Source organism: Bidens hawaiensis, unplaced genomic scaffold (genome assembly GCF_021521415.1).
Source record: "Bidens hawaiensis isolate Kalapana, Puna unplaced genomic scaffold, B.hawaiensis_p1.1 tig00010745_1, whole genome shotgun sequence".
Taxonomy (NCBI): domain Eukaryota; kingdom Viridiplantae; phylum Streptophyta; class Magnoliopsida; order Asterales; family Asteraceae; genus Bidens; species Bidens hawaiensis.
In genome coordinates, this window is record NW_027491825.1 from 310,518 (window position 1) to 333,582 (window position 23,065).

Here is a 23,065-nt window from a genome sequence, read left to right on the forward strand (position 1 = left end):
ATCTGAAGACTCGTCGTGTTGTTTTGATACTATAATTTAAGTTATGTTTTAAAAGACAAAATATGGATGTTTGTAATGAATGGCTTAAGTTTTATTATTTCCGCGAAAGATTTTAATTAACTCTAATATTCGTAACTGCGTTTATGAGTAAATCCAACGTCCAAATGTGAGACACCGGTAATGGGGCCTTACACGTTGGTATCAGAACAAAGTTCGAGAGATTTAAGCATCCTACATGCTTAGACTAGAACAGAGAATGGGATTTAAGTAAGAAAATAAAGAAGATGCCAGTTCAAGATAGCCATATGTCACTTAAGCAAGCTCGGTAAAGGTAAGGTGTATGGTTAGATAATAAATGTTAATGTTAGCTTAATTACTAAAGAAAAGATATGAGAATGTTAAGGATGGGATTAATTGATTGTTTTGATTGATTGATTGTTTGAAAGTAGAACCAGTGATATACATCTATTTATACATTTCGAATCTCGTGTAAAGTTTTTTTTCTTTAATGTTTTGAGTTCGGTTTAGTTCATGTTTCGTTTATCTTATATTAAATTAGGTTTTTAGTCAAGTAGTTTTTATATTTGTCATGTTTTTAATCTTTTGGTATCTTGCATGTTAAACTTAATTCTTTCTATCTTTTCATGCGAAGTTTATACTCGTTTTGTTCATCATTGGTTACATGATTACTCCACTTATTATTTTGATTTGTTTTCATGTAGATGATGATTTGTAAGTCAAGGAGAAGAAGTTCCAGAAGGTTCTTATTATTGCTTGGAAGCTAAGGAAGAGATCTAGCAAGTTTAAGTAATAAATAACATGAAAAACTCATGGGCTACATCAGAAGGGCGCCGCGCCGCGCTAAGGCAAGGGCCAAGGCGGTCGCGGGGCGCCTAGGGCTCCCTGGTCAGCACGTTTTGCAAGTTACAAGGCCCAGTTCGTTTAATATATAAAGGGTTATAACCTAGCCAATAGGAAGAACTATTGCAGCCGATTTTGTAGAGGTTAGAGCTAATATTGAAGGTGTTTTGGAGCTAGGAAGAAAAGAGGATCATCGAGATTTCATACAAGTGTTCAAGGGTCGATTAAGACGGGTTCTCTCGTTCTTTATCTTTGTTCTTGTTCATTATCTTTCATGATGTTTTCCTTTGTTCTTTGGTTTAGTTATTTGTCTTTGATTATAACTATGCTAGGCTAGACTCCATGTCTACCTAGGTTTGATGAACATGTTTGATGCTTGATTCTTGCTTTGGATAATGTTTTGATTATGGTTTTGTTATTTTAATAGTAAAGACTTGATTTTGTTTTCATGATGCATATGAATATTTGTTATCTTGATTGATTATTTAACTATTGCTTCACATGGATCTTGTTTTCTATTGATTGTGTTATTTAGATATTAGGGTTCATGTTTAATCTTTACTTGGTGTTTTGATTATTATGGTTAAATAGGCCTATTAGATCATAGAAGCTTGTTGATAGTTAGTTAAGATTTTGAATGTTTTGCTAAATTCCAAAAGCTGTAAGGTGAGGAGTTATTCATGTGTCTTGGTCAATTGCATGCTAGGATAGATAGTGACAATATTCTTGCTTATTGTGTTGATCCATGTTCGTGATGTCATGTTAGCTAATCAAGTTATCTAGGGTTTAGTGTTTCGTAAGATTGCTTGCTTTAGATACTATTAATAAACCCTAATTGATGACTTTGCGGAAATCAATAATACTGATTGCTTAATAATCTAATAATTGTTCTTTGGGATTTCGTTTGATTCAGTCAAGGGTCCTTAGGGTTTGTTAGATGAATATGTTTAGAAATCAGTTTCCATAATCATGTTATTTGCCCATTGCTTGATGATTGTTGATACATGGGATTCCTACCTAGGTAGATTCATTCTCTTATTGGTTTCGATCTTGTGTTTAGTTGCTTGTTTCTTGTTTACTTGTTTATTTATTTTCTTAGTTTAATATTAGTTTAAAACCCCCTTAAAACATTAATAATAAATAGTCGTGTCGTAAGTTGAGTCTAGTTATTTAATTAACGTAATTTATAGAGTCTTGTGGGTTCGATATTCCGGACTTACTTAGCTTTAATACAATCGATCGGTTCACTTGTCGGTGTTTTGTGTAGTTGAGTCTTAGGTATAGTTTTTATTACTTGTTTAATTTAGTTGATATTTAATTGACTGTTTTAGTACATCAACCAGCACAAATAGACTCATAAAGGGAAGTATATAAGACACGGAAAGTAACGTGATCGGCTAATCACAGCTGGCCACTGTTATTACCTGTTAGCCTTACTATCCTTGTACTGAATAGTTCCTTGAGTGATAACGTTGGTGTTTTCCCTTTTAGAATACGATGGCTAAAACTGGAGGAATTGTGAGAGCTGGAGGTCGCACTGGACGTCGTGGCAGGCCTCGTCGTGTCCGACAACCTTTTTTTGAAACAGTTTCCAACACCGAAGATGAAGGAAGCGCAACTGGATGAAACCCGAACAATAACGAAGGGGTTCAACTGGATCCCACAATTCAAGAAGCTATTGTTCAAGTTGTAGCCACTGCTATGAAGAACTTGACTCTTGAAGGGTCTGTTAGAAGCCGTGAAAGAACTGCTGAAGGGGCTGGTGGAGATGGTAAGAAAGATGATGAAAGAGAGAGGGAGGCCTCGAGTGTAGTTAAGTCTGTGAAAGTTGATGATAGGAAGAAGGGTCGCGGTGGGTGTAACTACAAGTCATTTAAAGGTTGTGACCCGCCAAAGCTGACTGGTTTGGGAGACGCAATCGGTACTCTCCAATGGATAACCACTATGGATAAGGTTATCCGCATTAGCGAGTGTAATCTCAACCAAGCTGTGGGTTATGCTACCCAATCTTTCGGTGATGAAGCAATGTACTTGTGGGAGTCGATCGAGCAGAGGAAGAGCCTAGAGGAAATTAAGGCAATAAAGTGGGATGATCTGAAGGAGTTAGTAATGAAGAGGTTCTGTACTGATGCAGAAGTTGAAAGGGTTGAGATGAAGTTTCTGAATTTGAAAGTGGGTAAGATGACACACTGCGAGTACATTACTGAATTCAACCGCCTGTCTAGGCTGGTGCCTGACATGGTGAACACTGAGGCCAAACGAATCAAGTGTTATGTGAGGGGGCTACCGCAGAACGTCCGCACATTAGTCAAGACTAGTAAACCTGCTACTTTTGACTCTATTGTCGAACTCGCAGAGATGGTTTATGATGATTTGGTTGTGGACGCTGTGGTGGTGGAAGAGAAGAAGGAGAAGAAATGGGTTGTTCCTGCTAAACGAACCGGTACTCAGTTGTGGAACTCCAAGGATAAGAAACAGAAGGTGTGGGAAAGGAAGTCATGTGAGACTTGCAGTAAGATGCACGGTGGTGAGTGCAAATGGGGTACTGGTTCCGATGTGTGCCATAAGTGCGGGAAGACTCGTGGTGGAGAGTGCAGGCTAGGGTCAAATGCTTGTTACAAATAAGGGAAGGTGGGGCATTATGCGCATGAATGCTATGCTGAGCCCACATGTTTTAAGTGTGGTAAGAAGGGCCACATGGCCAGAGAGTGTACTGAAGCTGGAGGAGGCAGAAAGAAAGATGTTGAACCATCAAGGCCAAAGACCAGAGCCTACATGCTGACGCAGGAGCAAGCCAAGCAGATCCCTGATGTTGTGACAAGTACGTTTCTAGTAAACGGTATTTCTGCTTTAGTATTATTTAATTCGGGTGCTAATAGAAGTTTCGTAGCTACTCCATTTAGTAAATTAGCAAAAATGAAATGTTGCCGAGTGTTCGAAACCTTCATCGTAGAACCCGCTAGTGACACTTTGGTTAAAATAATGAAAATGGTTAAGGACTGTAAGATAGAGTTAGAGGGACATGAGTTCCCTGTTACCTTGTATGTTATGACCTTAGGAGGGTTCGATGTGGTTTTGAGAATGGATTGGTTGTCAGAGTACGAAGCTCAAATAGTGTGTAAGAGTAGGATAATAAGGTTAAAGTCCTTGGAAGGTAGTACGGTGACGGTTTATGGTGATAAGGAAAGTTCTGGGCTTAATGTCATTTCGATGATAAAAGACGGGGGTTTGTTAAGGCGAGGGTGCGGTGCCTACCTGGCATATGTTGTCAACGCTACGACCGAGATGAAAGAAATGAAGGATGTTCCTATCATGCGCGACTACCTAGAAGTATTCCCTAAGGATCTTCCGGGGTTGCCACCGGGGTGAGAGATAGAATTCCATATAGATTTAGTACCAGGAGCCCTGCCCGTCGTGAAAGCGTCTTACCGTCTAGCGCCGTCTGAGATGAAAGAACTGATGTCCCAACTGCAAGAACTACTCGACAAAGGTTTTATTAGGCCAAGTGTTGCCCCATGGGCGCACCAGTGTTATTCGTGAAGAAGAAGGATGGAAGCATGAGAATGTGCATAGACTATCGTGAGTTGAATAAGCTTACGGTGAAGAACAGATATCCTTTGCCAAGGATTGATGATCTGTTTGACCAATTGCAAGGCTCAAGTTAGTTCTCACGAATAGATCTTAGATCAGGCTATCATCAATTGAGGGTGAAGGAGGCAGACATCCCTAAAATAGCGTTTGGACACTACGAGTTCCTTGTAATGTCATTCGGTCTAACGAATGCTCCCGCAGCATTTATGGACATGATGAATAGGGTGTGTCGGTCGATGTTGGATAAGTCGGTTATCATTTTCATCGACGATATATTGATTTATTCGAAAAGTGAGTCTGATCATGCTGAGCATCCGAGAGAAGTGTTGGAGACTCTGAAAAAAGAGAAGTTGTATGCTAAGTTTTCAAAATGCGTGTTCTGGTTACGAGAAGTGAAATTTCTAGGGCACGTGATTAATCTTGAAAGAATTATTGTGGACCCAGCTAAGATCGAGGCGATTACGAATTGGAAAACTCCACAAAATCCAACTGATATACGAAGCTTCTTAGGATTAGCTGTCCACTGTAGGATATTCATCGAAGGTTTCTCCAAGGTAGTCGCATCGTTGACCGGAATGACCCAAAAGTCGATAGTATTCAGTTGGGGAAAGTTCCAAGAAGAAGCTTTTGAAGAATTAACGAAGAGACTTACGCAAGCTCCAATCCTTGCTCTACTCGACGGTGATGAGGATTTGGTTGTTTGTGCTGACGCTTCGCATCAAAGGTTAGGTTGTGTGTTGATGCAATGAGGAAAAGTGGTAGCGTATGCGTCTAGACAGTTGAAAGTCCACGAGAGTACTTATCCGACGCATGATTTTGAGCTAGCTGCAGTAGTGCATGCCTTAAAGATTTGGAGGCATTACTTATATGGTACTAAGTGTACAATCTACACCGACCATAAGAGCTTAAAATATTTCTTCGAGCAGAAAGAACTGAATATGAGACAAAGAAGATGGTTAGAGCTGATAAAAGACTACGACTTTGATATAAAGTACTATCTTGGTAAAGCTAATGTGGTCGTTGATGCGTTAAGTCGTAAGAATGTGGAGGTCATTGCAACAGTGAAGTCCTACCATCTGATTATGAACCCAAGCCTTTTTGAAGAAATCAACAAAGTGCAGACGGAAGTACTAGCAGATGATGGGTTAGTGAAAAAGGAAAGGATTTACGGCCAGCAAAATGAGTTGATGGAAAACACTCATGGAGTTAAGACTAGGTTTGACCGCATGTGGGTCCCACGCCATGGAGATCTCAGAGGTCGAATCTTAGATGAAGCTCATAAGTCAAGATATTCGATTCATCCAGTAACTACGAAGATGTACCAAGATTTGAAAAGAGACTATTGGTGGCCAGGAATAAAGAATGATGTAGTAGATTATGTTAGTAAGTGCATAACTTGTTTACAAGTCAAGGCAGAGCACCAGAAGCCTTATGGGAAGATGCAACCGCTAGAGATACCAGAGTGGAAATGGGAACACATCACCATGGATTTCATAACTAAAATAAGCTACCCCATACAGCTAAGCATCATGATACCATCTGGGTGATTGTGGATCGTTTGACCAAAATTGCTCACTTTCTGCCTATACGAGAGGCTATCTCGTCAGAAACGTTAGCAAGCCTGTTCATAAAAGAGGTTGTATCTAAGCATGGAGTACCATTATCGATCGTGTCCGATAGAGATACTCGGTTTACTTCGAGGTTCTGGAAGAAGTTCCATGAAGCTATGGGAACGAGATTGAACATCAGTACGGCATATCATCCTCAAACAGATGGGCAGTCTGAAAGGACGATCCAAACCCTTGAGGATATTCTACGTGCTTGTGTTTTAGACTTTGGAGGAAGTTGGGATGATCACCTGCACCTGGCAGAGTTCTCCTATAACAACAGCTATCATTCAAGTATTGGAATGCCGCCATTCGAAATGCTTTACTGTAGACGTTGTAGGACTCCCGTGTGTTAGGAAGAAAAAGAGATGAGAAGTTTAGAAGTTGTGCAAGAAACTTCTTCAAAGTTCAATCAGATTAAGGCAAGAATGAAAGTTGCTCAAGACAGACATAAGTCGTATCCTGATAAACGGCGACGGCCGATTGAGTTTGACGTTGGTGACAATGTGATGCTCAAGGTCTCGCCTTGGAAAGGAATTATTCGCTTCAGAAAAAGAGGAAAGTTAAGACCGAGATACATTGGACCATTTAAGATTATAGGTCGTGTGGGTGAAGTGGCTTATACGCTGGATTTGCCCGAAGAGCTAGAAGGAATTCACTCAACCTTCCATGTTTCTCACCTAAGGAAATGCCTAGCTGATGACACGTCCCATGTGCCACTAATGGACATTGAGGTTGATGAACAGTTGAACTATATTGAAAAACCGATCGAGATAGTCGACCGCAAGGCAAAGCAACTCCGACACAAGGTTGTACCTCTAGTGAAAGTGATATGGAAGCATCGCAAAGGATCGGACGCTACATGGGAATCCGAGGAAGAGATGCGCAAGTTTTATCCAGATTTGTTTATGTAATAGTTAGGTTTCGGGGACGAAACATCTTTAAGGAGGGAAGACTTGTAACATCCCGTTTTCTAGTTCGGTTAATAAACAAAAGTATGAGTTATTATGAGTCAGGCTAGTGTTGGGTTAAATGGAATTGGGTTATGGACTTGGGTTAGAGGAAAAGAGGAAAGACCATGGGCTAAGCCCATGATCCATAAATATATAAACCTTTAATCACCCATTAATCATTCATTTCACACACCACCAAAACACACACTTAGCTCTCTCTCATCTTGCTCTCTCTCACTAAGCCGAAATCACCAAGGAAACCGATCCCGATCCAAGATAATGATAGTATGATATTGTATGATGTTAAACCCATTAGATCTAGTTGCGAAACGACGAGCCGACACCGTTAAACCGTTTAAGTCACGAGATCCGGGTGGAATCGGGTATAAACCGAACCTATGATGAGCTTAGGGGTCACCCTAGCTCAGATCTGGGTCGAACGGGACGAAAAACAGTGAAAAACAGGTTAAAACTCGTTTTTCCGGCGAATCCGCGGTTTTCCGGCGGCGGCGCCGGAAAAGTTAATACGAGGTATGAATGTCAGGGAATGTTCCGACATTCCCTAACCTAACCCTAGTTCTCTTAGGAGTAACTAACGAATTAGAAATAATTCGCTAGCAGATTCGTCTAAGGGGATATAACGAACTAGCTTCAGTTCGTTAAGGGTAAAGATAGCGAATTACCCTTGATTCGCTATAGTTAAAAGATAACGAATTGGAAGGTCCAATTCGTTACATAGGCCGATTCGCTATTGACTGATTCATTAAGGGTCCAGTTCGTTAGAGGGTTTAATTCGTTGCAAGAACCATTTTGTCATGACAAGTCAATTCGTTGAGGATAAGTAACGAACTAGAAGTTTAACAGAATTGCAGAATGGTCCCTCGACTTAAAGAAGAATGATTTAATTACAAAGAAGCCCTTGAACTTTTAAGTAGCAAATTAATGAACGATTCAAAATCCTAATGGAAAACGTATTAAGACAGTTAATAGAAATAAAATTTTTCCAAGCTGACCTGGCAGCTCGACCCTAGCCAGGGGCTCTGGCTCTTGGACCCTGCTAGGGGTTGCCGCCCCTAGACCCCGCTTCCAGGGGCGCTGCCCCCAGACCCCCGTTCGCTAAGGGTTATAATTTGACTAGAAACGCGAGATGAGTAGTGATAGTTAATTGATGCATGTAATTATTATACAGTTAGCCGTGCCCAACTGAAGAAAGGAATAACTATTAATGGTGAACGTAACCGACTTCAGGTGAGTTCTAGCCCCATTCCTTGTTATGTTTTCGGGACTGTGTGCATACTCGATGTGATTATTTGATACCCTTATCCTAAGGGATAAGTGTATGCCATATATGTATTATGTGAAAGATATGAATGATTGTTGTCGGTGCGTGAACGATCTTCGGATATTGCACGTATTGACAAGTTATGATTATGGATATAATGTTGTGTATAATGTACGAATGATATATACGTATGTTATGAATGAACGTAAGAGATAGTCTGGTACAGAAGAAAGGGACTAAGCCCTAATAATACTCAAGGCAGAAAGGGACTGAGCCCTAATAATACTCAAGGCAGAAAGGGACTGAGCCCTAATAATACTCAAGGCAGAAAGGGACTGAGCCCTAATAATACTCAAGGCAGAAAAAGGGACCGAGCCCTAATAATACTCGAGGCAGTAGGGAGTAATGCTCTTCAAAACGTATAAGTATGTAAAGTATTGATAGATGCAAAGTATGTAAAGAAAGAATAAAAGAAAGAATGAAAGAAAGAAAGAATGTATATATTTATATATGTACGAAGGAAAGATGTACAGGTTAAGGATATAATATGTATCTTCGGATGCGTATGTAGAAGTAGGTGAAAGTATTACATATTACCTGATTAACAAGAACTCACCCAGCGTAGCTGACTTTTAGTATGAACGCAGGTGAGTAGAATGAGGCAGCTCGCTTGATGGAGACACATGGCAGAAGAATAAGAGTCTGGCATCTGAAGACTTAAAGACGTTTAGTATTTATATTTGAATTGAAAGATAATATGTTTTATTAAGACAAAGTTATGGATTTATATGTAATGTTTTATGAATGTTTTAATGTTCCGCGAATGTTTTAATTAACTCTGATATTAAGAAATGTGTTTATGAGTAAATCCAACACCAAATGTAGGGCACCGGTAACGCGGCCTTACAAGTTGGTATCAGAGCAAAGTTTGAGAGATTTAAGCATCCTATATGCTTAGACTCGAACAGAGAATGGGATTAAAGTAAGGAAAGAAAGAAGATGCCAGTTCAAGATAGCCATGTGTCACTCAAGCAAGCCCAGTAAAGGTAAAATGTATGGCAAAATATGTATGTTAATGTTAGCTTAATTGCTAAAGAAAGGATATGTGAATGTTAGGGATAGGATTGATCGATTGTTTGATTGATTAACTGTTTAGAGTAGAACCAGCACAAATAGACTCGTAAAGGGAAGTGTATAGGACACGGAAAGTAACGTGATCAGCTAATCACAGCTGGCCACTGTTATTACCTGTTAGCCTTACTATCCTTGTACTAAATAGGTCCTTAAGTGATGACGTTTGTGTTTTCCCTTCCAGAATACGATGGCTGGATCTAGGGTAGTTGTTGGAGCAGGAGGCCGCACTGGGCGTCGTGGCAGGCCTCGTCGTGACCAACAACCTTCGGTAGAGGCAGCTTCCAACACCGAAGAAGAAGGAGGCGCAGCTGGAGGAAACCTTAACAACAATGAAGAGGTTCAGCTAGATCCCTTAATCCAAGCAGCTATTGTCCAAGCAGTAGCCACGGCTGTGAAAAGCATGAATCCGGAGGGGTCTGCTGGAGGCCGTGAAAGAACTGCTGAAGGAGCAGGAGGAGGCGGTAGGAAAGATGATGAAGAAGAAAGAGAGGCCTCGAGTGAGGTTAAGTCTGTGAAGGCCGATGACAGAAGAAGGGGCCGAGGTGGGTGCAACTATAAGTCCTTTAAAGGTTGTGACCCGCCGAAGCTAACTGGTTTAGGAGACGCCATCGCTACTCTACAATGGATAACTGTCATGGATAAAATTATCCGAATCAGCGAGTGCCGTCCTGACCAAGCCGTCGGTTATGCCACCCAGTCATTTGGTGATGAGGCGATGTATTGCTGGGAAAGTGTGGAACAGAGAAAGAGTCGGGAAGAGATAAAGGCGATGAGGTGGGATGATCTGAAAGAGCTGGTGATGAAGAGGTTCTGTGCTGACGCAGAAGTTGAGAAGGCGGAGATGAAGTTTCTGAATCTGAAGCCGGAACGATGACACATTGTGAGTATACCACCGAGTTCAACCGAATGTCTAGGTTGGTACCCGATATGGTTAACACTGAGACTAAAAGGATCAAGTGCTATCTGAGAGGATTTTCACAGAGAGTCCACACGCTAGTCAGGACAAGTAAACCTGCTACCTTTGACTCTGCTGTCGAGCTCGCAGAAATAGTTTATGCGGACCTGGCTGCGGATGATGTTGTGGTGGAAGAAGAGAAGAAAGATAAGAAGTGGGTCAATCATTTCAAACATCCCGGTACTCAGTTATGGAACTCCAAGGATAAGAAGCAGAAGGTGTGGGAGAAAAGATCGTGCAAGACGTGTGGAAAGATGCATGGGGGAGAGTGTAGATGGGGTAAGGGTTCGGACATTTGTCATAAGTGTGGGAAGAGTCATGCTGGTGAGTGCAAGTTTGGTACGAACGCTTGCTACAAGTGTGGAAAAGTGGGACATTATGCTCCCGACTGTACTGCAAAACCCGCTTGCTACAAGTGTGGTAAGCTGGGCCACTTTGCTAAGGAATGCACTGATGGGGGACTTGGAGGAAGTGGAAAGAATGATGTTGATCAGACTAGGCCGAGGACCAGAGCCTACATGCTGAAAAACAAGCCAAACAGATTCCAGATGTTGTGACTGGTACGTTTTTAGTTAACGGTATCTCTGCTTCAGTATTATTTGATTCGGGTGCAAACAAAAGTTTCGTAGCTACACCATTTAGTAAATTAGCTAAAATGAAATGTTGTCGAGTGTCTGAAACTTTTATAGTAGAAATCGCTAGTGACACTTCGGTTAAAGTAATGGAAATGGTTAAGGACTGTAAGATAGAATTAGAGGGGCACGAGTTCCCTGTTACCTTGTATGTTATGACCTTAGGAGGGTTCGATGTGGTTTTGGGAATGGATTGGTTGTCTGAATATGAAGCTCAGATCGTATGTAAGAGTAGGATAATAAGATTAAAATCCCTGGATGGTAGTGCGGTTACGGTTTATGGTGATAAGGAAAGTTCTGGGCTTAATGTCATTTCGATGATAAAAGTCAAGGGATTGTTAAGGCGAGGGTGCGGTGCCTACCTGGCGTATGTTGTCAATTCTACGGCCGAGACGAAAGAAATAAAAGATGTTCCTATCGTGCGCGACTACCCAGAATTATTCCCTGAGGATCTTCCGGGATTGCCACCGGAGCGAGAGGTAGAATTTCAGATAGATTTAGTACAAGGAGCCCAGCCCGTCGCGAAAGCGCCTTACCGTCTAGCACCGTCCGAGATGAAAGAATTGATGTCCCAACTGCAGGAACTCTTTGACAAGGGTTTCATAAGACCAAGTGTTTCCCTGTGGGGTGCACCAGTGTTGTTCGTGAAGAAGAAGGATGGAAGTATGAGAATGTGCATAGACTATCACGAGTTGAATAAGCTTATGGTAAAGAATAGATATCCTTTGCCAAAGATCGATGATCTGTTTGACCAACTGTAAGGTTCAAGTTGGTTCTCACTAATAGATCTCAAATCTGGCTATCATCAGATAAAAGTAAAGGAGGCAGACATCCCTAAGACAGCGTTCCAGACGCGATATGGACATTATGAGTTTCTTGTAATGTCATTCGGTCTAACAAATGCTCCTGCAGCATTTATGGACATCAGAGCTGGAGGTCGCACCGGATGTCGTGGAAGGCCTCGTCGTGTCCAACAACCTTCGGTTGAAACGGCTTCCAACACAGGAGATGAGGGAAGCGCAGCTAGAAGAAACCTTAACAACAATGAAGGGGTTCAACTCGATCCCTTAATCCAAGCAGCTATTGTCCAAGCAGTAGCCACGGCTGTGAAAAACATGAATCTGGAGGGGTCTGCTAGAGGCTGCGAAAGAATTGCTGAAGGAGCGGGAGGAGGTGATAGGAAAGATGATGTGACACTCGTCAATTTCAGGTTAACTCCGTTAATCCAAACTCCGTCAATTCAAACTTAAGATCACTTGATCTATAACGCACATCTCATTTCATTTAAAATAGAGTTTTAAATGACGCTTGACAATCACTACATATGTAGTCTTTCGGGATTGCACCGAAACGCAAACGAGTTGACGCAAATCATTGGTGAATAAACGATAAACATCCAAACAATAATTATGTGATAATTATGTGTTAAGCTTATGTGTTATTTGATAATATCATTTAAAACACTAACTCAAGATGCAAACAAGTTCTTTATACTAGAAAAGTAATATTTAAAAGTTGAGGGATCATTGTGTAACATGTTATTATTTAATAATAACAAAACCCTAACTCTCTTTCTCCCTCTCTCTAACCCGATCGGCAGCCCCCCCTCCCCTCTCTCTTGCGATCGGCAGCCACACCCATACCCATATCACCTTCGTGTGATCTTGTTCTTCATAATCGGAGCATCCCACACTCGTTTCTAAGCATATCTCACGTTTCTCTTAGTTGTTTCGGCGTTTTTAAGGTATAAACATGAAACCCTAACTTTGTAAATTATGTATTAAGTGTTTATGTGCTTGATTTTGATTAGAGGATGATTGATTATGCTTTGGTTATTGATTTAGATGATCATATGTGATTTTGAATGGTGAAAGATTGTTAAATCATTGATTGTTTGTAAACCCTAGAGGGTTACTACTGATTTTTATGGTTAATGATGTTAATTGCATGTTGGAGTTATGTTGTATGCTTAGGATGCATGTTAGACGATTGTTTGTGCTTGCTGAGTTTTGACAGCAGAGATAGTTAAACTTGAACGACATGTAACTTGTTAATATAAAACCAAACTGAGCTATTTATGAGTCTAAGAGGTAGTACTCTGAGTCTAGTTTTCAGAAAACCCAACCACGCCTAATTTGGAGATGTTTTGGTTGCTCAAACGATTTAAATGTGATCAAAGGTCAAAACTGGTACTTGACAGATTGTAAGTTATGTTTAGACAACTGTAACTAAATGTTAATGTGGAAATTGGTCGAGGTTGTTAACACTACAGGGTATTATGTTGAGTCTAGTTTCTATAAAGTCCAAGTTTGTAATTTTTGGACGAGAAAAGGTTAACTTTTATTATTTTACAAAACTGAAGTGCAAATCTGAATTGTGAGACATGCTGTTAGGTTGTTTTGTAATTAACATATCTCATGAACTACAAGAACAAATGGGTTGGTTCCACTTCTGGAAGTTAACATGTTGAGTTAAGAACCTAACCCAATTGGTCTTGCATTAGTTGGATTTTTCATTTAACGGGAATAACAAATAACATTCTGTTGCGCATGATTTTGACTGCTGTGAGTTTGCTGTAATGTTTTGATCATTGTGAGAAATCTATGTGGAATAAAAATACAATAAAATATGTTCTGGAAACCTAACTTTATCCTTTTGTGACGATTTTTTGTGAATTAATTGAGATGCTATGATCTATTGAATAGAGTAATCTTTCAAGTAGAATTCTGTCTTGATGAAACTAGCTGCTGAACTTTGTGAAAATATATGAAACGTGCTAATTGCTAAATAATTGTTATGTTTTGACTAAATTGCCCTTGCGGGGAATAATTACTAGAAATGTACACTATTAATACTTGACACGTAAATAGTTGTTCACACATGTAAAGTATCACAAATGTATTTGTTAAGTCACACACGATTCACAAATGAAACACGAAACGTATCTTGTGCATAGGTATTATGTGCCGAGTCTAGAGACTCGATAATAGTTCCAACACTTAGAAAATCTCCTTGTTGTTTTAGAACGCTAGTGAGGGTTTTCTGTGACGCGCATCACTTGGGTGACTTGTTTTTGGAATTCTTCGCAAACAGTGAGTTTCACGTTCCCCTTTTAACTCTTTTAAAACGTTTTTCACTTGGGGGAGAATACATACTCCGAAACACTTTAGATTTTGTTATTTATTATATATCACTTGTAAAGGCTAAGTGGCAAACGAAATAACTGAAGTCCTTCACACATCGAACCGTTTAGTATTGGATAATAGCGAGTCACTGTTGAGTAGTACTACTGGGTTTGACAAACCCTACCCAACGCTAAGCTCGACTGGAGGTCGAGTGGGTGTAATTTTGGCTAACACATTACCATGGTCGGGATAGACCTGGTGGAAAGGCACATGATAAACAGTCAGCTTCGGTGTCGAACACTTAGTAATACTTGCTTTATAGGCTAGCTACCTATAGATATATAATTGATTTAACACTATCTGGTAACGCAAAACGCAAACGTAAACGCTTTATTGATATAAACTTGTGAACTCACCAACCCCGTGTTGACACTTTTAGTATGTTATTCTCAGGTAGCCGAGGCGGGCGCGCGGTATAGGATCATGCATTACTTTGAACGCTTATGTTTATGCAAACTCATCTTTAAACTATTATTATTAATTGGGTTTTAAGTCGTCCTGCGTGACGCAACACTTGGTTTATGGTTTTACGCTTCCGCATTTATTTACACTTAAACGTTTTCGTGGTTTGAAAACTTTATTTATGGTTTGATTATAACTAATGATTCTGATCCTGTTAGTTCACACCCTCTGACGGTAAAACTCCGTTAGTGGATTTTGAGGGTGTAACAGATGATGAAGGAGAGAGGGAGGCCTCGAGTGTGGTAAAGTCTATGAAGGATGATGATATGAAGAGGGGTAGAGGTGGGTGCAACTATAAGTCCTTCAAGGGTTGCGACCCGCCGAAGCTAACTGGCTTGGGAGACGCCATCGCTACTCTTCAATGGATAACCGCCATGGATAAAATTATCCGAATCAGCGAGTGTCGTCCCGACCAAGCAGTGGGTTATGCCACTCAGTCATTCGGAGATGAGGCTATGTACTGGTGGGAAAGTATGGAGTAGAGGAAGACCCGGGATGAGATTAAGGATCTAAGGTGGGAGGATCTGAAAGAGTTAGTGATGAAAAAGTTTTGTGCCGATGCTGAAGTTGAGAGGGCCAAGATGAAGTTTCTAAATCTGAAGGCGGGCAAGATGACACACCGTGAGTACACTACTGAATTCAACCGCATGTCTAGGCTGGTGCCTGACATGGTGAACACTGAGGCGAAACGGATCAAGTGCTACGTCAGGGGACTTCCACAAAAGGTCCGCACGTTAGTCAGGACTAATAAACCGGCTACTTTTGACTCTGCAGTTGAATTAGCAGAGATGGTTTATGATGACCTGGCGGCGGATGATGTGGAAGTGGGGGACAAGGAATGAGGGAAGGGAACCAAACGATCTGCAGATGTCATGGAGTATGCGGGGAAGAAGATACAGAAGATTGCAGACAAGGAAGCATGCAAGGTATGCGGGAAAATGCACCTGGGAGAATGCAAGGCTGGTCTAAACCAGTGCCACCGATGCGGGAAGAAGGGACACATCTCTCATGAATGCACCGAGGATCAGAAATGTTACAAGTGTGGTAAATCAGGTCACATAGCCAGAGAATGTGGAGAAGCCGTGGCAGTGGAGGGAAGAAGGGGAGACGCGTGAAAGGATGGTCTACTAGCTACTGAGATGGTTGCAGGAGAATAAGTGGCTTGTCACAGTCGTTTTATGTTAGTGCTGTTAAGGAGTGTTTTATGTTACAGTTGAACCTATGTTTGATTTCCTTTTTGTGTTTTATGAACTGCTTGCGACTTCTTGTGGGTTTGTATGAATGACTTATGAATTATCTTGAATGCATGTTGGTTATGATAAATAGTTGTGTGGTGGTAAAGCGTCGCCTTAGAAGTTAGCGTGATTATATAAGACAAAGTTTCTGGGGAAGACGAGACGAGACTTGGTACCTCGAGGGCCTCATGGACAAGCTACCTTAATAGCTAAAACACATGATCACCACTCGATGACTGCAAGTCAGTAGTAAGAAGGATAACCCAGAAAGCGAAGGCGATTCAATAAAGTGTGTAGATATAAGAAGTAATCCTTTTTACAAGGAATAAGTTAGGTTTCGGGGAAGACTTGTAACATCCCGAAATTTCTAAATTAATATTAATTATACTATTTATTTTTGGTGAGAAAGTTTACTCGGGTTAGCGGAGAAATAATAAATAGAGTAGGAGTTAGCATGGGTCGGGCTAGTGTTTGGTAATGGATATGGGTTATGGACTTGGGTTAGTAAGGAAGGAAGATGGACCATGAGCTCAAGCCCATGATCCATAATATTTAAGCCTTAAATCACCCTTTAATCCTTTCATTTCACATATTCCATACACTACACAAAACACACACTTATCTCTCTCTCATCCTACTCTCTCTCTAAGCCGAAACCAAGAAGAAGAAGAAGAAGAAGGAGAATCGGTTTTCGACCTGAGGTAAGATTAGTATGATGTCGTATGAACTCGAAATCGCTAGATCTAGTCACGAAATGACGAGCCGACACCTTTAAACCATTAAAGTCGTGAGATCCGGGTGGAATCGGGTATAACCGAACCTAAGATGAGCTTAGGGGTCGCCCTAGCTCAGATCTGGATCGAACGGGACGAAAAACGGTGAAAACGGTGGTGAAACGGCTGAGATATCGTTTTTCCGGCGATATCCCGGTTTTCCGGCGAAGGTGGCGCCGGAGTTGGGTGTACGAGGTAAGGATGTCAGAGAATGTTCTCTGACATTCTGACCTAACCCTAGTTCGTTAGCAGCGACTTGACGAATTAGAAGGTAATTCGTTAATCCATTTCGTTAAGAGGAAGTAACGAACTAGAAGCAGTTCGTTAAGTCGTTCGTTAAGGATAAGTAACGAAGAAGCTCCATTTCGTTAAGGAGTTCGTTAAGGAAGAACTAACGAATAAACCCCAGTTCGTTAAGGGTTCAGGGTTCAGTTTGTTAAAGGACCAGTTCGTTATAAAGGTCCAATTCGTTATGAAGGATGACGAACTAGAACCAGCTAACGAATCAGATCATGTGCTAGATAACGAATTAGACTGTGATCTGATAGCGAATTAGGCTTAATTCGTTATAGAAAATGAGATGGTGAATAAAATAATAATTTAAAATCCTAGTGGAAAATGTGTAAAGACGATTAATAGAAATTAAATTTTTCCAAGCTAACCTGGCAGCTCGACCCCAGCCAGGGGCTCTGCCCCTTGGACCCTGCTAGGGGCTGCCGCCCCTAGACCCCGCTGTCAGGGGCGCTGCCCCCGGACCCCCGTTTGTTGAGGGTAATAATTAAACTAAACACGCGATACGGAAAGTGAAAGTAATCAATACGCATAATTGTTATACAGTTAGCCGTGCACAGCCAAAGAAAGGAGTAATCATTAACGGAAGAAGTAACCGAGTTCAGGTGAGTTTCTAGCCCCATTTCCTTGTTATGTTTTCGGGGCTGTGTGCATACTCGATGTGAAGTGTGAATACACTTACCTTAAGTGGTAAGTGTATGCTATAGAAGTCATACGAGGTAGTTATTATATAATGCTTGTTGGTGCGTGAACGATCTTCGGATATTGCACGTATCGCCAAGGATAGTGATTTCCAAGAGGTTGTTAGTGTGTATGAATGCTATGATGTGACTTGTTTATTATGTAAATGATGTAATATATGAAGTGTGTTGTAGACAAGTAGAGGTAGAGTGTGTTAGAAGTGGCAAGAGTCTAGTAGGAGTGTTAGTGGCATGACGGTAGTACGTGGTAGGGTAAGCCTATACGTGACTTCGTTATTAAAGTGGCATAACGTTATACGTTATTAAAGTGGCAAAGTGGCATAACGTCATTCGTTATTAAAGTGTTTAAGTGGTAGGGATAAATAAGAGGTTAAGTGGTAAGGTGAGCAGGTCAGATAGTGGACTACGTGTCTTCGGATACGTATATAATGCATGTAGTGGTTGTATGATAAGTTGCTTGATTAACTAGAACTCACTCAGCGTAGCTGACTTTTAGTATGCACGCAGGTGAGCTGATTATAGAGTTAGCATGAGGACGACACATGGCATGGATTGAACGGCTGGCATCTGAAGATAGAAGTAAAGATGTTTTAAATATAATGTTTTGTGTTATGGTATCAAAGAAAAGATTTAATGTTTTGTAACGAATGGTTGATGTTTTATATTCCGCGAAAAGTTTTAATTAACTCTGATTTGTAAGAACTGTGTTTATTAGTAAATCCGACGCTAAAGTAGGGCTAGCAGTAACGGGGCCTTACAAACTTTTTATCAATATAATAAATCAAATTTTTATTAACATTGTTAGGATTTTAGTTTCAAAGAATTGGTGGGGCTGGTTAGTCGTTGCTTGATAGTTGAATTAAAAAGTGGTCAGATATTCAGATGGTCAAAATCAGATTTTGAGTATGTGTGTCGACGGGAAAAACAAGGGGCAAGAAGAGGAGACTTATAAACAAGGGATTAGGCTTAATAATCATCAACAAGGCAATAACAAACCTTCAACTAATAAGTAATTACGGTGTTCTTGACACAAGGTTTGAATCATGAACAAACTATGTATGATATGTTTTCTTAAAAATCATATAAAATCACCCGTTGATCCGATTAAGGCGATTCTTTTTGGGTACAAAACCTTAATGAGTCTAGTTTCTCCAGAATTTTATAACAAAGAAAAATATGTTCTTCGAGTGGGTCAAATCAGTCGATTACAACAGATGCGCATGATATGGCTGCACAAAAAACAAAAAAAGAAAGAATGAAGTTTTATAAAATATTTATTAATGTTAAACGTTTGTGTAACTTTGGGTTAAGCTTGAAATAGTGGTTTTGAATGTTTTAAGGTACATAATGAAGTGTGTTCAAAGTATTGAAATTAATCTAATATGATATTGTACAAGTTGTATGCAAACGGATCAAAATGGGGTGAAATATGTGTGTATGTATGTATATACATTGTTTGTGTTTAATCTTATGGATGAATGGATATTGTTCTTGAGTAGTTAATAAATGGATGCCAATGTTGTACCTTATGTATCCTAAAGTTTATGTCGGTTTTCAATAAGCTAGGTTTGTTAAAGCTTGGAAACCAACATATCAAGGTTGAAGATAAACTAACAAGAACCCTACTGGCGAAGGTAGGTAAATCTTACACCCTATGCGTATACAAGTTGTACATTGTGTTTGCATTGTAGGTTTCATCTAGATACGTAGGGGTATAGTTGAATTATTGGAACATATCTTTAAATGTTTCTCGTATATGTTATGAAAAGACAAAATTAATGCGGTAGTTGCATTATGTTGTCAACTTATTTATAAAGATGCATATAGTAATGTGTTTGTTGGCTTTTAGTATAAGGTACAAATGACAAAGTGGGTATAATATTAATATTGATCACGAGGGTAGGTTGGGTTGTTAATTAGTAATGACAAACCAAATGGTGTGTTATGAAAGATATATAAGGGTTGTTCGTTGGTAATACTTAAAGTGGTATAATAACATAATAGGTGAAATCGTTGGTTGATAAATCACCCGTTTGTATAGTTTATTTGGATTGTTGATGATTAGTCACAAGTTGTGGTTGTTTTCAATTCATAAGCAAGTTGAGTTTGTAATGTATTGATTAGACTCAGGTATGGAAGCCTTAAGATCGAATGAGCAAGTCGAAAAACACTAAAATAAAAATAATGGGCTGCAGACCCAAGACCGGCGTATCCTACGCCATTTTTGACGTACTCTACGCTAGTGTGGTGTATCCTACGCCCGTTTGACACTGCCTTTCGCCGATGGCAGTTTTTGCACGAATCACCTCGGGTTTTCAATATATTTTATTAGGTGGTTAAGTTACTTAGGATATGCTAATGATTAGATGTGGTATACGTGTATTCACAGGTAAATGACACACGCAAGGATGATCAGTTGTGAATTCGGATCTTACGTAAATAATAAGATCGTTGATGTTGTGAGTTTTAGTCGTGGAACCACAAGGTGAAAGATCAAGCGCTCGGGACGGACCGACACACAACTTTCTAAGTCTAAACCATATTTTGTGGAATTTATTTAGCCCAATGTTCAAAACATTGTAAATGGGTCCTTTAACACTGGAAATCTTTATTTTATACTTAAGTAAATAAATATTGTAAGTGTAAGATGTCTTTGATGTTGAAAGAAATTTTTGGGACCGTATTTTCTACAATAAAGTTTTAATAAAATTTAGGTTGTTACAAAAACTTCATTATTATTATTATTTTTTTTGCTAAAAACAAACCGATAGCTAAAGTTGGTGAAGAAGATGAATCATACTTTTAACTTTTAGTGAACATAACTTGTGTAACTCACCAATGCCTCGACTATTCAAAGATATTAGCACGTTGAACACGAGTAACTCACCAAAGGTTGACTTGCTTACACCTCTACATACCACATTAAAATTAGTTTTACATGAGATTGCAAGAAAGTAAATAATAATCTTAATTTCCCAAGAAGACATTAAACTAATTTTGCATCAGATTTGCTTTTTTTAGTAAAAAAAGAAAAACTTAGAATAGAAAAAGATATCCGACCTGCCGGATTCGAACCAGCGACCTAAGGATACCAGCAATTTACAACTACAGTCCTCCGCTCTACCAACTGAGCTAAGGCTAATGATTAGATGTGGTATACGTGTATTCACAGGTAAATGACACACGCAAGGATGATCAGTTGTGAATTCGGATCTTACGTAAATAATAAGATCGTTGATGTTGTGAGTTTTAGTCGTGGAACCACAAGGTGAAAGATCAAGCGCTCGGGACGGACCGACACACAACTTTCTAAGTCTAAACCATATTTTGTGGAATTTATTTAGCCCAATGTTCAAAACATTGTAAATGGGTCCTTTAACACTGGAAATCTTTATTTTATACTTAAGTAAATAAATATTGTAAGTGTAAGATGTCTTTGATGTTGAAAGAAATTTTTGGGACCGTATTTTCTACAATAAAGTTTTAATAAAATTTAGGTTGTTACAAAAACTTCATTATTATTATTATTTTTTTTGCTAAAAACAAACCGATAGCTAAAGTTGGTGAAGAAGATGAATCATACTTTTAACTTTTAGTGAACATAACTTGTGTAACTCACCAATGCCTCGACTATTCAAAGATATTAGCACGTTGAACACGAGTAACTCACCAAAGGTTGACTTGCTTACACCTCTACATACCACATTAAAATTAGTTTTACATGAGATTGCAAGAAAGTAAATAATAATCTTAATTTCCCAAGAAGACATTAAACTAATTTTGCATCAGATTTGCTTTTTTTAGTAAAAAAAGAAAAACTTAGAATAGAAAAAGATATCCGACCTGCCGGATTCGAACCAGCGACCTAAGGATACCAGCAATTTACAACTACAGTCCTCCGCTCTACCAACTGAGCTAAGGCTAATGATTAGATGTGGTATACGTGTATTCACAGGTAAATGACACACGCAAGGATGATCAGTTGTGAATTCGGATCTTACGTAAATAATAAGATCGTTGATGTTGTGAGTTTTAGTCGTGGAACCACAAGGTGAAAGATCAAGCGCTCGGGACGGACCGACACACAACTTTCTAAGTCTAAACCATATTTTGTGGAATTTATTTAGCCCAATGTTCAAAACATTGTAAATGGGTCCTTTAACACTGGAAATCTTTATTTTATACTTAAGTAAATAAATATTGTAAGTGTAAGATGTCTTTGATGTTGAAAGAAATTTTTGGGACCGTATTTTCTACAATAAAGTTTTAATAAAATTTAGGTTGTTACAAAAACTTCATTATTATTATTATTTTTTTTGCTAAAAACAAACCGATAGCTAAAGTTGGTGAAGAAGATGAATCATACTTTTAACTTTTAGTGAACATAACTTGTGTAACTCACCAATGCCTCGACTATTCAAAGATATTAGCACGTTGAACACGAGTAACTCACCAAAGGTTGACTTGCTTACACCTCTACATACCACATTAAAATTAGTTTTACATGAGATTGCAAGAAAGTAAATAATAATCTTAATTTCCCAAGAAGACATTAAACTAATTTTGCATCAGATTTGCTTTTTTTAGTAAAAAAAGAAAAACTTAGAATAGAAAAAGATATCCGACCTGCCGGATTCGAACCAGCGACCTAAGGATACCAGCAATTTACAACTACAGTCCTCCGCTCTACCAACTGAGCTAAGGTCGGTTTGTGTCTTCATATGTCAAAAAGATTATAACAATTGTTGACGGATCTTTATGTGAACGAATTAGCGACTTTTATTTATTTATTATATTAAAATCTAGGTGCTTAATAAAGTATACATTACCGGATTCTCATGTCGAAATATTGTAAAACATTAATGTGAGTTGCTAAATAGATAATTATTATTTATAAGTAAAAAATTTTGTTTTATTAGTACATGTGTATCTGCTTTAACTACAACAGACAATTGTTTCACCACATCTATTTCTCTTTTTATTATATACTAGTTTTTATCTCCCGTATTACGGAGGTCGTTTTATATTATTTGTTTTTAATATTTATTTTTGAATTTTTATTTTTTTATTGTATGAAAGTTAATAATATACTTATAGTTTGATATTAAATTGTTTCATAAATAAATGAGATGTTATAACCCGGTTTAAAAGTTATATGAGTTTGATGAGACCCAAGACCCGTTATTTTTTTTACTATAAAATTGGTTTATTATAAATAACATATATCTTTTTTTAAATAAGTAAGATATTAATTTTTATTATATTCCTACTTTATAGGATCTTTGTATCAAATATTTGGTGAGATTAGTTTTTAATTTAATGAGATGTTATAACCCGTTTAAGAAAAATCTGGGTTTGATAAGACTCATATGTGTGAATTCGGGTCAAATGCATGAGAAACCT

At 39.0% G+C, this 23,065-nt stretch overlaps 1 protein-coding gene and 3 non-coding genes across 4 annotated transcripts; 1 reads left to right on the top strand and 3 right to left on the bottom strand.

Moving 5' to 3' along the window:
* The first annotated feature begins 225 nt into the window (after nucleotides 1-225).
* Nucleotides 226-10,902, top strand: LOC143536211 (uncharacterized). The gene is made up of 2 exons (XM_077030257.1): nucleotides 226-267; nucleotides 9,278-10,902. The coding sequence occupies exon 2, from the start codon at nucleotides 9,616-9,618 to the stop codon at nucleotides 10,300-10,302; it is 687 nt and encodes a 228-aa protein (XP_076886372.1). The 5' UTR covers nucleotides 226-267; nucleotides 9,278-9,615; the 3' UTR covers nucleotides 10,303-10,902.
* Nucleotides 10,903-20,718: 9,816 nt separating this feature from the next.
* TRNAY-GUA (transfer RNA tyrosine (anticodon GUA)) lies at nucleotides 20,719-20,801 on the bottom strand. Its single transcript is given in 2 exon segments — nucleotides 20,719-20,752; nucleotides 20,768-20,801. It is a non-coding gene; the product is annotated as a tRNA-Tyr (tRNA).
* A 700-nt stretch (nucleotides 20,802-21,501) lies between these two features.
* Nucleotides 21,502-21,584, bottom strand: TRNAY-GUA (transfer RNA tyrosine (anticodon GUA)). The gene is given in 2 exon segments: nucleotides 21,502-21,535; nucleotides 21,551-21,584. It is a non-coding gene; the product is annotated as a tRNA-Tyr (tRNA).
* Nucleotides 21,585-22,282: 698 nt separating this feature from the next.
* TRNAY-GUA (transfer RNA tyrosine (anticodon GUA)) lies at nucleotides 22,283-22,370 on the bottom strand. The gene is given in 2 exon segments: nucleotides 22,283-22,318; nucleotides 22,334-22,370. It is a non-coding gene; the product is annotated as a tRNA-Tyr (tRNA).
* Nucleotides 22,371-23,065: the final 695 nt, after the last annotated feature.

Coding starts and splice junctions, on each gene's coding strand:
- LOC143536211 (XM_077030257.1), top strand. CDS start 9,616: ATGGCTGGATCTAGGGTAGTTGTTGGAGCAGGAGGCCGCACTGGGCGT.